The following is a 15,636-nucleotide window of genomic DNA, read 5'->3' as shown; positions in this document are numbered from 1 at the left end:
AGCAAAGCAGTTTTTTTCAAGTACTAAAGGTCCCTAACAAATATGGAAAGTATGTAGAATGTACCTTTTCTGGAGCTTTGATGTTTTTGAAGACTCAGCTTTATAGATTTTTTTTTTTTTTTTTTTTTTTAGTAGTATTCACTATAGGAGGAAAGCATCACTGAAATACTGATTTCAAGCAATGTCATTTTGAAAGGTTCATAATACTGTGACCCAGAAGTTAACAGAGACTTAAGTGTTTTCATTAGTACCATCACTATGCTTTGCTTTGTGACTGCAGCAGCCTGAGTCTTACGTTAGTCTTTTATGTGGTGGACAGAGACACAGTCTAATAGTTTCCATCAATGGTTGTAAACCCAGTGAATTTGTTGAGTCTTCACTAAAAATTCAGAATAGTTATGGAATGTTCCTCTTCCCCATCTTCCCCCCCCCCCCCCGCCCCTGCCAGGTTTATAATTATTCTAAAACATAAGTATTAAATTCCTTTAACATTAAGAGTTTGGAAATGTAGTGCCTGTGTGTTCCTTACAGCTTGACAGGTGATGCTTGACCTTGAGAAGGATAGGTAGTTAGGAAACAAAATCTTTCCTTTAGATTGCCATGAAATATTTAACACATCGTAACTGCTCTTGCTTGCTTGTAGAAAAGCCCTTACAATCATGAGCTGTCACTAAAAAAAAGGGAAAGAAAAAGAAGGGGAGACAACAGCTGGGTTAGGTCATGTAAGGTGGGGAAGGATTGGAATATTGCCAAACCTTGTATTATAAAAGAAATTAAATGTTTAGCCTTTAACAAATGTTATGTTTTAAGAGTAATTTCATAGATTTTATTTGCTCTCCGTTTTGGAAAACTTTGTTCCCCAACATGGAAGCCATCCGCTTTTTTTAATGAATATTTTGATACTCTTTGTTCTGATGCCAAAAACTGAGGCTCTAAGGAAAACAGTAAATACTGCATAGGACTCAGCAATATTTTGTTGGGCTGCAGTTCTGTCAATAGGTCAAGTGATCCAGTGGGCAGTTGCTGCCAAAAGACTGCCCAGTCCCTCCCTGGGACTTTCGCAGACTTTTGGTCTCATCCACGAGCCAATTCAGCTCACTCACACACAGCACAAAACTCCTGTGATAAAACTACCATCCGCTTGCCCGCTAGCTGCAGGGGATTACACTGGCCTAGAGAGAAACCCAACGGGTGTTAGAGCTGGTAAGACGTGAGCGGCGGGAGCTATGGGGATGTGGAGGGATGGAGGGGATAAAACTTTCTCCTCTTGCTGGGGGGCTGTCTCACCCTGTCTGGGTAGCTGCAGTTAGGGTTTGAGCAGCCTTTTTTTGGTCTGTCCTGGGGCCTTCAAACGTTTTCATTTTCAAAATGTTTGCAAAGTGGACAAAACTTGAGCTATTACAAAATTATTTCTCTTCCTGAAATGTAGTTGGCTTTAATGTATTTTTACATTGCATGACTTTCTCTTTTTTTTTTTTTTTTTAAAAAAAAAAACATTTCCTATCCATTTGCACACTCAAAGATAAATATTCATATGACTATCAAGCTTTTTGGAACAGTACAATAAATAATCATCCAAGACTGCATAAAAAATTATTTTAATTCTCCAACTTCAGAAATTTTATGAAATGACATTTTAAATTCATAATACAGTTCTTTTTTCTTTTTTTTTTTCTTTTAAAAGAAGTATATTTCAAATGGGGGTCTGGAAAAGAGAGGAAAGAGGACTAAACAATAGAATAGTTCTGAATTTTTGCCTCTCGTCCAGTTCATAGCATAAAATGTAAAGCCATTTCAGTCTGTATAATGTTCAAGAGGCAATTGCACTGATGTGCAGGTCTGTCAATCCGGAGTGAATTCGGTGGACAGTGTGAACAGTGGTCATCTCTGGCAATTTAGGGCTAAGGGATTTTTCCCCATTTGGAGTCCAGGCAACTTGTATTTGACATCCTTCCATAAGGATGGTTATGAAGTGATGAGTTAGTGTGAAATGGTGATCCCTCTTTTGTTGCTTATGGACAAGAGACAATGTAAAAGCTGGCATAATTATGGTAGGCTTTAAAGGGACTGGACAAGGAAGGTCCTTCTTGAATGATTTCACAGGAAGGCCCTAAATGTACTTAAACCAGGCTTTTTGTGGCTATTCTTCCTTTTTTTTTTTTTTTTTTTTTATTTTTTTTTATTTTTTTCCCCCCAACCAGGTCAAAAGCAGGAAGCACTTGAATTCTTGTGAAGTGTCCAGCTTTGGGTTCTTTATATTTCTGGTTTGGTGCAGTGAGCATTCCCAGGGAGCTGCTTGTTTTTCTGTGTTTTGTAGATGATGGTTGTTAATTACTTGGCAGGGAGACTGAAGTGCTTGGGGAGCCTGACAGCAGGCTGCCTGCCCCTGGCCTGGGGGAGGAAAGGCATTCGCCACCGAGCAGCCGGAGTGCCGCGCAGCTGCACCGCTGGTGCTGCTGTAAGGGACAAGCAACTGCGTGTTTCTCTCCGTCCGCGCTTTGTTCTTCATCAAGTTCATGATTTTATATTTACTTGTAATCTTTCACATAACAGGGAGTAGTGCCTGGTAGCCTGTTGTGATGGTATCGTGCAGTTAATACCCTGCAGCCTGTTTTTTGATTAGGGCATATTACTTTAAATTTCGAGCCACGTGTTTTTAGAGAATATTTTTTTTGATATCCGCCCCCCCCCCCCCCCCCCGCCCTGTTTGCTCCAACCCCGTTGAGGTGTGATTCAACAGAATTAACGTTATCTAGTGGCTACTTGCTTCTAGAAAGGGAGTCTTGTCTTCCTTTCCCCATCAATAAATTTGCATCTTTGCCCGAGCTCCAGTGCATCTAAGGTGAACGAATGCGTGAAACCGGCTGCTTTATTTTTTTTTTTGCGGGGTTACGTTTCTGATTGCTTAATTTTCCCGACTGCATCCTGGGGCTAAATGCATGCCAGCGCTGATGCACAGAAAGTGGTGGGAGCAGGCAGCCAGGAGGAGGGAGGGGAATGGGTGGAAAAACTCTGTCCATGACAGCTGGCTGCTGGCCGGACTTTGGGTTGTCAGATGCTGGCCGGATGCACGGACTGCCTCAGCAGTTGGATGTGGGAAGCAGTTTCCATCTATCGGTGATAATTTTGTTGGCTTGTATTGAATAATTGACTTCTGTTTGGATCTTTGGCTGTTCTGCATTTTGGATATATATTATATTATGTATTTATATCTTTAAATTACTTGAATGCTATGAGTGTGTATGTTTATACAACTTCTTCTCAGATCTTCTGAAATAATAGGTCAGTTACAGTTTCAACCTTCTGTAGTTAGGGTTTTTTTCTCCTTTTTTTTTTTTGTTTGGGTTTTTGGGGTTTTTTTTAGCATCCTGTTTCTAAAAACGCTTCTCTTAGTCCTTTTATCAACAGAAGTAGCTGATTTCATGTCTCAAAGCATACAGATATTTTCTAAAATAGCTCTGAGTTGAGGTGAATACGAAATAACTGTACAGAAATAACTAGGCAGAGTAGAAGTTGAAAATATCTGTGACTGACTTGTTAGAGAAGTCTTCTGAAGCAGTGTATGCTAAGCAAAATGGTGACATTTCTAGTTAGACCAAATTTATAAATTTTTTTTTTTTAAAACCTTAGTGTTTGTCTAAAAATCTAAACACTGTTATTTCATAATGGCTTACCAATTATAGAAGGGGAGGTCTTTTTGTCATTGTCTGAGGTGTCACTGCACTTGCCTGGTAAGTATATGTTACTATGTCCTTCTAGTGGTTTGATAGAGTCACCTACATTTTTCCTTCACATGACCCCAGCAGTGCCTCAATAAGAAGTTAGACTGTGCTGCCCAGCATGGTGTCATGCTGTTTATCTGATACGTGATAAGATGAAGAAAATAAATCATCTTAGGACTTGACAAATAAAGCGAAAGAAACACATAGAGCTCGGTGCCACAGCCCTTGCTCAGACAAGTAATTCTTCTGTGATCAGTGAGTCTGCTTATACAAATGGGGTGTCTTATTTAGTAAGTAGGAGCTCGGGACATTTAAAAAATTATGATTGCCATCTGTGCAAAATACGCTGGTGTCAATTAAAACCTCAGTGAAAAAATTTCAGTGTTCAATAAAGTAATACTTGAGGGGACATTGCTCACCTCACACAGCTCTACACAGAAAACTAAAAGGGAAAAATAGTTTGGGGAAAACTCGGTGGAGGTGCGTCCTGTTCATCTTTTCTTGTGCTAGGGTCCATAATCAAAATGGTTATTAATGCAGCAGGAACTCAAGAAAGCCGCACAAACCTTACTCAGCCCCTTCCTTCATCAAACGTGTCGGAAGCTGTAAAGAGCTCGTGGGAAGAGGAGGAAGTGACCCTCGGATACGGGGCTCACCAGCGCTCCCGTGATCGCGATGGGAAAAGAGGTTGACGTACGTAGTCAGGACGGTCCCGTGACTTTGTGAAATACGGCCATGTGAGAAGCAGTTCTTGAGCCGAAAGTTGCCATCATGTGATGGCACTGGCAAAAGGCTGCGCTGACAAGGAGGGAGGAATTACCTGAAGCTACCTGGTGTAGAAATGAGACAGCAACAGCAAGGTAACCGACTGGTTACAAGATCAACTTACCCTGCCTTATCCTGGAGCGATGAAGCTGCTGCTACTCACTGTACCTGTTTTCTTTCTCGGTGTTTTTTTGGTGGTAACCTTGTGGTTCTTAACTACATGAAGCTCATGGTACATGGCTTGTAGGGTCAGGAACTGTGGTCACCCTTAAGTCTTGTAGATAGGCTTAATAAAAAGAAAGAAAAAATATTGTCCAAAATTGCTGAAAGAGTTATTGACATTATTTTACAGAAAAAAAGCCATGAAAAGTCTCTATAAGTAAAAGAACACTATTGCATATTTTCTCTTTAGATTTTGGGCTTGATAATACATGTTCAAAGACCAAAGTGAAAAGAAGGGTTTGAGGGAATATTTTGTAATACAGGAACCAAGTATGTGAAAGAGCCGTGCTTGGTTCCTGTAAACAGAACTCCTCATGCTCGCAGCTCTCTCCCTTCAATCATATGTCTTTCTGGAGATGTGGCTTGAACAGTTGCTTGTCTCTGTTCATATAAGAAACCTCCATTATTCATTAAATAGTTGACGAATGACTACCATTAGCAAAGCCATTGTCCCAGCGTGTATGAGTGTAGGTGACTCATAAGAACCTTAGCGTAAGGGATGCTGTGTTTTTGGCAGACGACCTCAGTCATAAGCTACTGCTTTCAAACCACAAGCTGCACGTTGGCAGCCCATTTGAAATCGGCGATTTCCAGTGAAGGGAGACACCGGCGTGCTTCGGCCACTGCGCTGGGCAGTTCTGCCTGCTCCCTCCAGCAGCCCTGCTGCGCTGTGGCGGGGGGAGCAGCGGTGGCAGGTTTCTGGGGGTCCTGCCAGCTCGAAGCAGCTGCTCAGTCAGTCGCAAGGCCTGAAGGCTTGCTGCCTGTCCTCCCTGCGATGGGGGAAGAGGTAGGAGTAGAAAGCCACAGCAGCAATGGCCAGGACTACGGTTGTCACGCATTATCTCCGTGACTTGCAGCCTTCACAGCCTGTCTCATGAGCAATGCTCTGTAATTCCACCCCTGTGGCTGTCAGCAACCCTCCAGCTCCTCTATCCTTAAGGTGCCTCAGCATCGATTTGACCACCAGTCGCCTCCAAAAATTGGGTGATTAGTGAGTGGTGGCACTGCTAGACTGTGGATGACAGTATAAAAGCAGTGGTCCTGTAGGGAAAAGGTGTAGAAGGCGGTGATTGCAGGGGCCCTTGTTCTCAGAAAGGTCAAAACTGTGCCTTTTTAATAAAATTTTAAAAAGCTGTCCACTGTTCCTTCTTCTGTTCTATTTTACATGACCAGTTAACATTCATAGTGTAGACCACTTGGACTTCTATCAAATTAACTTTGATTTTAAAGACTCCACATGCTGAAGGTGTTTTTTTTTTTACTTGCTTTGCATTTCCTTTCCTCACATTGCCTCTCCATATTCCTGACTCCAGAATGTGCCCTCTCTGGTGCGGAATGCACTGTAATCAGTGCATGTTGCATGGAGAAACCATAATTACTTCTAAGGAAATAGTTTTTTGGGCTCAGTCTGGGGAAAAAGCTATTTGAAGTCCTGTACAGTGCTTTTTGTTTTATTGGAACAGCACCAGCAGTGCATGTTATGTTATTGTGCTAATCCAAAATTTAGACAAACTTTGAAAGATAATCCCATTAATTGCTGACTTACTCATTTTAATAAGATTCACAGCAGATGTGCAGGTCTGCCTGCATGGAAATGACTATTAGATCAGGGCCAAAAGAAGAAAGATCACAGCCAGACAGGACAACAGACTAAGGCACACTGAGTCTGCCTGCTGTAGCCAGTGTTGGCAGGACTTTTGTAGTGAATGTGAAATTCGCCATTCGGTCCTTTACTTTGCATGATATACAGTATACTGAGACTGAGATCAGGAAATTATTGATAAATCTTATTTTGTTAATATTTCTGTGCTTCAAAGCTCGGACTTTATATCTTGAAGCAGGTAACCTATGTAAATGTGGTGGCATCTATAGCTGGTAACTTGGCAAACTGTAGTTCTTTAGTAGCAGTTACTACAAGTTCTGTTTCAGTCTAAAAATGAAAGGTACTGTGGGAAAGATGCGTGGTTTCTTCCAACCTGAACAACTGTAAAGCTTGACAAAGCATAGAAAAGGCAACACTGAATGCTGGAGTCTTGTGAATACCCACAAACCAAACCAGTGCAGTAGTGTCTCATCTGTAACCAAGCAGATACAGGTACATACCTGCTTCGAGTTGGATTCTATCACTGATGCTCTGCATAACCCACCTTAGTTTATTAGAAATGAAATTATTTCAAAAGTCAAAGTTGTTTCTCTTAGAATATCTTTTGTGTGTTCTGCACAGTTAAACTTGCTGAAGTTTGTTTCGGTTCTCCTTCTGTGTTACTGCTCTATGTATTGTTGCAAGTGGTTCACATACTCGGTGTTATGCATATCACGTTTTGGAAACCTCTGCTCTGTGTTTCTATGTAAGGTAACATATGTGCCAAGAAGTTGAATATTTTCTAGTTCTTAGCAATTATTGCGTAGCAAGTGTTTGGCCTGTCAGTTTTAAGTGCAATATTGTTTCATCTCTTTAACTTCACCATCAGATGTTTTAAGTTCACAGGGGTCATTGAACTAAAAGAGCAGTATCAATACACTTTTTGCCATCTACAATTTATACCTACCATATTTACTTGCAAGATTTATTTACTCCATGCAATAAATGCTATGAAAGGGAGGATAATATTTGGTAGTTCTAGGAATGTTCCCATGCACTGAGAAATAAGAGTCTTATATGCTTTACATCTTCATTATTCCCAGAAAGTTGTCTACCTTCTTCTGTTGAACTTAGAATATTTTTGCCTGTTTCTGGAGAATAGCTTTGCAGGAAAAAACCCTACATTTTTGCATTTTGCCAGCATACGTATCTGAACTAATCCTTTAATAGAACCTGATCTGTGTCCTACGCTTTGCCAAGATTCCACTTTTCAAAGATAATTCCAAATCTTCTGATATTTGCCTTTTATTTTTCTGGCCAGCACCTTCTTGCAGAAAGAAAACCAATTTCTTCAGCAAGACAGCCCTCCTGACTTCAGCAAAAGTTTTTTTTTTTTTCCTCTTTTTACAGCATTGGGTTATCAACTGTTTGCAGTACTTGAGCAGTGGTTCACCACAGTAAAGGCTGGCCTGATGTTTAACCCTTAGAGCTCATCTGCACAGAACAGAATATCAGTATGAAGTTTTTATACTATTCTGCAGCTGCAAAGCATTCACATCTCTATCACCACTGTGATGGGAGAGGTGAAGATACATCAAAACACAAATATGTAATTAACTTGAGAGGATAGCATTTAATTGAATTTGGAGGAAGATAGATTTCCCCCCCCCCCTCCATGAGAGAAACTTGGACCTCCAGACTTCCTACGCTCCTCCTCCATACTCCTGATTTTCAAATAGTTTGGGCTTAGTCCAGTTATTCTTAAAATGTGTTTAGGTATGAATCAGCAGTATAAGCCTTTTAGTAACATGTTGGTTCCTCTCACAAACAGGACAAACCTGTGAAGGGTAGGTACCAAGTTACTAGAAACTTAGTTTTGAGGGCAGGTTTGGACACAATTGTGGGCAAAATCCATGACCCGGTTTAGTAGATTTCCTGCTCGGGCCTCAACAAATCTCTTGTTGTCACTGCCCAGGTGAGAGGCTGCTTTCTGCCTTCTTGTTTGCACTCAGGAAGCTGCTCACTCTTGTCCTGGCCTTGCTACAGCTCCTGTAGTGTTTGGTAAGTTGATGGGTGAGTAAGTGGTTAGGTTGAATTAGTCTCTTTTAGCATCAGTGCTACTTAGCGCTCTTCTGAACTGACCAGGAGATTGCATGGCTAGGTTACTGTGGCTAACCCAATGCTTTGGTAGAGAGACTATTAGCTGAACCTCCACCTATATCCAGGGATGAGGAGGAAGGGTGAAGCTTTGCACTGATCTTACATGAAAAGACCTAGCAGTAGCACATCAAGACCACAACCATTATGGCAGTTCTTCTTGGGACTTAACACACTAGTTATGCATAGCTATATAATTTTAAGAGTAATTTGAGACTTAAATTTTGCCTCCTGGCAGTCACAAGAGAATGCTTCTTTCCCATAGACTTTGGTTACATTCAGAAATGCTGCATTTCTTTCATTCAGAATGTATGATTAAGAGCAGGATCACAATAGCAGTAAAGATTAGACAGTGCTGGAACAGTGCAGATGCGCAATGTGCTACAATTGCGACTGACAATAAATATAACAGAGACCTAATGGTGTTGAGATTGTCTTCCTGAAGCTTGTGGAACTGTTGATGGAGGACCTATCCAATACTAAAACACTAGTTTAACCTTTTGTGAATATAAAGAAGCCTTTTTTTTTTTTCATGTTACTGGCATTTCAAGCTGGCTGATTATGTTTGTCTAAATGTTCATGGCTCCAAGTTGTTTCTAATTAGAATGCTCTGAAAAAATAGATAATGCGTCGCCTAGCTTCAAACATTCTTGCAGATGCAAGCATGTTTGCAAGCATTCTAGCTTCTCATTTCCTTGCAGATGATAAGCAAAATAATTAAGTGCTTATCAAATTTACAGTGTTTATTTCTCTTTTCTGTTAGTTATTTATTACCTCCTCTTTCTTGCTTACGTTCTTGCCTGCCCCCATTTTAAGTTTTTTTTTAAATCTTTCCCCACCTTTCTCTATTCTTCAGTGTATTTAATCATCTCCAATTATAAGAGGTGGTATTAATCATGTACTAGTCAACACAGTAAGTGGCTGGTAGTATTTTTTTGCGCATTGCATTTCTGACTTCAAGTAAAATTTCTCAGTTATTTTAACGCATAGGAATAGCAGTAATACGCAAGTATTTCTTTAATCAGGTCGGAAATAATCACAGTAGGATCAGCCCAGTAAAAGCTGCAGGTTTTTGCAGCATGTCTGACTTTTTGCATATCTAATGGGATTTTAAGGTGTACTTACAGGGTAACAACTGTGTTTCTAAAAGATAGACTGTGTTACTGCTTACTTAAATGGACAGACCTACTGAAATGCGTGCTGCTGATTGTGGAGCAAGTATTTGGTATTTTTGTAATGTGCTGAAAATTACGTGTTCGGGGCTTTTGTTATAATACACTTACATACAATACACTAGATACAGGAATTTTCACCACAGACTTGTATTTCTGCCACAATTTTCTTGTCTACGTCACCTGGAAGGTAATATCTTTCATTGGCTAGAAACCAGGGCTCAGATTTCCAAGGATGTTAAAGGATGCTTTTTATCTGGGCCAAGTGCTTTTATTACCATTTCCATTGTTTGAATATGTGTTGCTTTATATTTTCTTCCAGCTTTTTTACCAATAGCAGCATATTGATCCCCTTAATCAGAATAAATTCCATTCTGCTAGGAAGAAATGAAATAGGAGAGTCAGCTGGCTTTGTGCTTTGCTCTTTTTTTTTTTAACTTAAAATAGGAACCCTTTCCTACAAAAAAGTTGTAATACATTTAGCTAATTTTTGGATGCTACCTTCGGTAATAAAATAAACTATTTGAATGTATAACATTTTGTAAACCCTTTGAATACAGAAATGGAATGGCTGAACAAAAATGCTGTTTTTTCTATAGTTCTTCTGTTGAACAAGCACATTGACAATTCAGATAGGAAAAAGTCTGTTAGAGATTGCAATCTTTCTATAGAAGAGCTTAGGCTAGTCATGGTGGAAGTCTTTTTTCATATCCAGCTCTTCAAGGTTTAAACAACACAATAAACTTCAGCGAAAGGCCAAGTGTGTTTTTAGGATGAGACACTCTTAAAGGGAAGACGAGTATTCTAATTTTCTTGTAGAGAAGTGTTAGCACTTAATAAATGTGTTTATAGTCATTCTGCCTTATATTTAATCCTGTTTCCAACTCTTGTTTTTTTATATGTATTTGTTTTTCAGGCAGCAGCATCTGTCCAAAGTCCTTAATATTGTCTAGATCTTGTACAGCGAGTGCCACAACCAGGCTAGTTGAGCAGAATGTACACAATGAAGCGGCTCAGGGAATAAATGGAAGTGTGCCAGTCAAACAGTCCCCACGTTCAGCTTCAAATCCAAAGCCACAAGGTAAGTAGTCTCAAATATTTTTGTTAGGGAAGTTGTTCTTCATCTCAGACTTAAAGAGAAATAGAGCACCTTGAAAGAACTGTATTTGTCAGAAAGAAAGTAGTGGGACAAAAGCTTGCTACTGAAATACGAGTGTTCTGTAAATGCCTTATGAATCTGTAATTTCTGATAGTATATTGCTGAAACAGGTTCTCAGAAGAAAAGTTGGACTTACTAATATGTTACAAGCTCATAGGTCTAGCTACACTTTTTATCTCCAATGTCTAGTAATTTGTTGTGCACTTACTGCCAGGCATCAAGCGTTAAATTTGTTCTCTGCCCAAGAATTGGCTAGTAGGTAGAGATGGGTGAATGTGTGTAAGCCTCTTGTTTGTATCAAACTATTGCCAGGGCTTATTTTTCAAAAGAATTACTGTATTTGAGCTGGAAGGTTTTGATTCCGTTTCTGAATTGGAGTGTTTGGCAGGCTGGCTTCAAGGCAGGGGTAGTGGGGAAGATATTCAGGGCCTTTGGAGTTCTAGCAGAGCTCGAGAGGAGCCCTCCTGCAGAAGTATGTGGAAAGTTGGGAACTTCGTGTTTACGCAGTAAAAGCTGACCAATAATGTCTGCAGAGTAGAAGTAGATTTTCCTTCTTTCTGTCCATAAATAGTATCTTCACTTTTAGAAGCTAAATAGGTCAACCTACATGTTGACTTCATACATCTAAACCTCAAGCCATCTTTTTATGTGGTCTTCTCAGGAATATTGATGATTCTGCTGAGGCTGATCACAACAAAGAGTCAGCATGTTCTGGAAATCTTGGATTCAAAGCGAACCTGGACTGATGTCTTTTAGGAGTGACATGCAATAGGAACTTCATTCATTTCAAATGTTAAACAAAAAGAGTGAGTTTAGGAGACAGATACTATGATCCTGCTCAGTGAATTGGATTCTGAGATACATTGCTGATGTGACAGAAACTAGAATTACTTATAGAAAACTGGATCACATCTAATCACATAGAGAAACTAGAATCACATAGAGTCATCATGTAGTGGATTTAACAGTATCTGTATCAATTAATGGAAAATACATCTTGAAGAATTTTGCATCAGTCCCAAGTTCATCTTAGAGTTAAGGAGGGAAGAAATTTATTGGGGTGTCAAGAAAGTTTTGTTTACTTAGGGAGAATGAGAGCAAAATAAAGCTGTATTTTTTGTATGGTTTGCTTTTATAGAAATTTTGCCAGTGCTGTTCACTGAACTAAGATGTTTTTATCAGTCATATGTAAACATTACTTATCTGAGTAGTCCTTCTGCACCAGTTCCTAGGTCTCTGAAACATGTTCTCTGAAATTAAGTTAACATGAGAACATGTGTTCTTCCTAGGAAAAATATTTTAGAAATCTGTTAATGGACAAATAGAAATAGGCAATCAATAAAAAGATTTTAAGCCTTACAAAAACAAAGCCAGCCCACTTATTATAAATTTCAGCTGTTAGATAAATTAGGAGTTGGATATTGTTGGATTCCATTCATTCAAGTAGTTACGCAGCTGTTGTTGCTCTTCCCTAACCATGACTTCTGTGTTTGTCAAAATTGCTTGCTCCAAAATGTGGCATAGCCAGGAATAGTGTTGCAGTCTAAGAAATGCAGCTGTATAGATTATATTCAATAATACTGTTGTAAACAGTGTTTTGTGCCTGCTTTGTTCATGGGTCTATGTCTTTCTCCATTTATTTCTGTTAAATATGTGCATCATATTGAAGTTATGTAGTATATCTTTTTGGCCTTTTTATTTAATGGAAGCAAAACGAAATAGAATGAATAAGATAAGCCTTTGGGATTCCAAACGATCCAAGCAAACTAAATTGCTCTAGTTTATTCGTTTAAATGTGGTTGCTAATTTTTTTTTTTAAACAGCTTTTGATGTACAGGTACAGAAACATTTTTGGTTTATAGTGGCAGGAAATGTTTTTTCCAAATGGTTGTTCTAGTCATGCAAATACTAACTGTCCTTTCATGGTGAAAGGAAATGAGATGACAGACCTGAATTGTAATGCCAGTATATTTGGTTGTTGATGAACTAACTGCAAAATGACCTTCATCTAACCTACCATGATGTATATAATTAAAATGAGACATATAAAGATGACTTTGAGGTTGCATTGTAAGTGGGGTACAGCTATTTTTAGTAAACTTAGCTTTAACGGAGGAAATGGAGCTTTAATATAGAGGAAAAATGTCCAAAGTCTTGCACTTGAAGTGAACCCTGGACTCTGAACCTGTTTTGTCTGTACTTGGTCTCTGAGAAGTAGTTTAAATATTTGGAAACAGATCACTTAAGGTAGCTAGATCAAGTGAATAAATTTCTGCACAGAATCCAATATAAAATTCTTTCTTTTCATTTTCATTTTTTTCCCCAGGCATTTCAAGGAGAAAACAAACTATCTGTCTGATACACTGACAGTAAAAGAGCAATTTTTGTTCCCCAGTAATTCCTTCCATCAACAGTTTAGCAATTCATATGTCAGATTTCTGTGTTGAGTACAGTTTGATTCATGAAAATCTTAGCAAATTTTGAACAAAGCCTGAAACTGACTGAAAGCCGATGAGGAAGTTAAGCAAAGAAATCAGGACTGTGGAGAAAAGCAGTCACCGTCTGTACCAGCTGCGAAACATGGTGCTCCACCTTTGCATCAATGCAGTGCATTCTGTGATAACGTGGACTAATACAGACTAGAGGTGGTCACTGGAAATAGCAAAATACGCTACTGAGTTCCAAGGCAAATATGATGCACGAGAGATGAAGCAAGTTGTTAGATAATTTGAAATTTGCCCTTACCTACAAATATTTGGGCAGTGATCTGAACCTAGCAATAGCAGAATGCATGTAGAGGGACATGTACAAATTGACCAGTTTTTTCTAGTTTCTTCTATTGCCTGCTCTTTGAACCTCTTGCATGAGTTTTATATGATGTGCAATTACTAAATACTGGGCAATGAAACTGTTGTCTGTACCAGGCAGTTTTATTGTAGAATGGAAAATATGTTGAAATGTCAACACTTCTTCAAAGCAGTGAAGTCGTGTCAGTTCAAGACTGTGCATCAGTTGCTCATTTAAATTTTTCTAATGAGTGCTTAGGAGTACTTGTGAATCTCCTGCTGAGGCTGAAGAGGAATTTTTGTTTGGGTTGGAGATGATTTTCCACTCCAGAAGACGGCCTGGTTTGTGCTACTGTGAAATGGTATGGATGCAAAGCATTCAACACGTAGACTTCAGCAGTCAGTTTCAGCTATCTACTGTGTAGCATCAATTCTGTCCTCCTTTCTCAGTTAATTATAATATAGTCTGTGGGTTTGAAGGTATTCAGTGGCCTGGGCCCAGAAAAGCTGAAAGACCTCTTAAACGCCTGGGATGTAGACTGTACTTCTCTGGCAAATGAAACTTCTACAATTAAAGGTGAATTGAACTAACACTGGGAGCTGTTTCTAGCTAGACTTCTCCAATCTCAGTGGTGCTTGGAGAAATGTGTAGCAATGTCTCTTTTATCAACAAAACTGCTAAATCCCAAACATTATCTCCAGGAAGAAGAAAAATGAGAGAAAAAAGCACATCTGGTTATTATTGGTCTTCTTTCTTAATACATTATTGGAAGATACTTGTTCTGATGTGATATAAAAATGTGGAAATGTACATCCTAAAGAGGAGATGACTTTTTCTCTATTTCTGCTGAGTCTTGGTTACTAGTTATTTTGTACTGTTCTTGGGAGTGTAAATCTTTGGTATCTATCCAGCTGTGCTCATTTGATCTTCCTGAAGATGATGAAGTATGCAAGGAGGTGATGAAGGGTGACTTAGCCAGGAGAGCTGTAGTTGCTTACCACAGGAAATTTTAACTGTGTATTTTCATTGAATCAAAGCGTAGCAGTGTTTTTAACCAGCAGAAGTTAAATGCATCCTCCCATTTCCTTATGTATATGTACAAAGTTGAATACACAACTAGGCACTGCAGCTTAATTCTTGATTAGGTGTTTTGGCTAGCGTTATATAGTAGCAGCTACCTGAGTACACTGAGGGGTTTTCTTTGGGCAGAATATGCAGTTCGTATCTCCTAATGACCTCAAAATTCTACAGTATAGAGACAAGAGTATTTATAGACTCCAACAGAGCTCTGTATTATGCAGGGTATTACAATGGGCCAGTCTTTTCTCTTTTTTTTTTTCTTTAAGATCCTTGCTGTGTGCACATTGAAAAATAATCTGATTAAAACAAAACACTACAGAAGTACATTGAGGGGAGAATTAATGGAATTTGTTTTCCGTAATCCCTGTTAACAAGGCTGACCTTACAGGAAGGTTTGCAGGTTTTTTTACACTACTGGTTCTTTTCTTTTCATCAGTCTTGTGACTATGCTTTTCCCATTGCTCTATTTCTAAAACTTAGAGTAGCTACAGGAGCAGCTGATTAGGGTAAATGCTGTCTGTTAGATGGTAATGGGGAGTAAAGAAGAAAATATCTTACATTAGTGAATTGGCGTGGCTGGTTTGTGGTTCTCCTCTGAAGACATTATAGGGATTTTCAATATACTGGGATTGTCCAGTTTGACCAGAGGTTCCTTGTGCTGCCCTACTGAAATGCTGCTAAGCTGGGCTTTTTTCAGTAATAGCCGCAAAAGTGTGCGACACCTCCACAGAATGTCCCAGAATTTAATTTTTGTCCCAGTGGATCCAGTATAAAAATAGCTTCCAACTAATTCCTTCTGCTTTATCAGTAGACATTAATTCCCTCCAGTTTAGTATTAATTCCCTCCAGTTTAGTAGTTTTAATATATCCTTGTGAGACTATTAACATTTTATAAGATGTACAAAAGAGTTTAAGAGATATACAAGTCTAATAAAGAAGAGAATTCACAGGACCGCAGGTTATACAAAATCCATTACAAGAGTAAGAAGT

The 15,636-nt window shown here is 39.1% G+C and overlaps 1 protein-coding gene across 7 annotated transcripts in view; it reads left to right on the top strand.

The window, feature by feature from the left end:
- The window catches only part of FGD4 (FYVE, RhoGEF and PH domain containing 4), a 115,605-nt gene that overhangs the window by 61,683 nt on the left and 38,286 nt on the right, over nucleotides 1–15,636 (top strand). For 5 of the 7 annotated variants that reach the window (XM_030041014.2, XM_030041017.2, XM_030041018.2 and 2 more), the window contains one exon: nucleotides 10,537–10,701. In XM_030041014.2, coding sequence (XP_029896874.1) covers nucleotides 10,537–10,701 — 165 coding nt within the window. Of the gene's footprint in view, nucleotides 1–1,117; nucleotides 1,204–4,377; nucleotides 4,583–10,536; nucleotides 10,702–15,636 lie in introns of those variants that run through there. The other 2 variants (XM_030041020.2, XM_041129597.1) reach the window with 2 other exon arrangements.

The sequence above is a fragment of the Aquila chrysaetos genome, chromosome 17 (genome assembly GCF_900496995.4).
Source record: "Aquila chrysaetos chrysaetos chromosome 17, bAquChr1.4, whole genome shotgun sequence".
In the NCBI taxonomy this organism is placed as follows: Eukaryota; Metazoa; Chordata; class Aves; order Accipitriformes; family Accipitridae; genus Aquila; species Aquila chrysaetos.
Note: the sequence above shows the minus strand (reverse complement) of the source record. Positions and strands in the feature narration are given on the sequence as shown.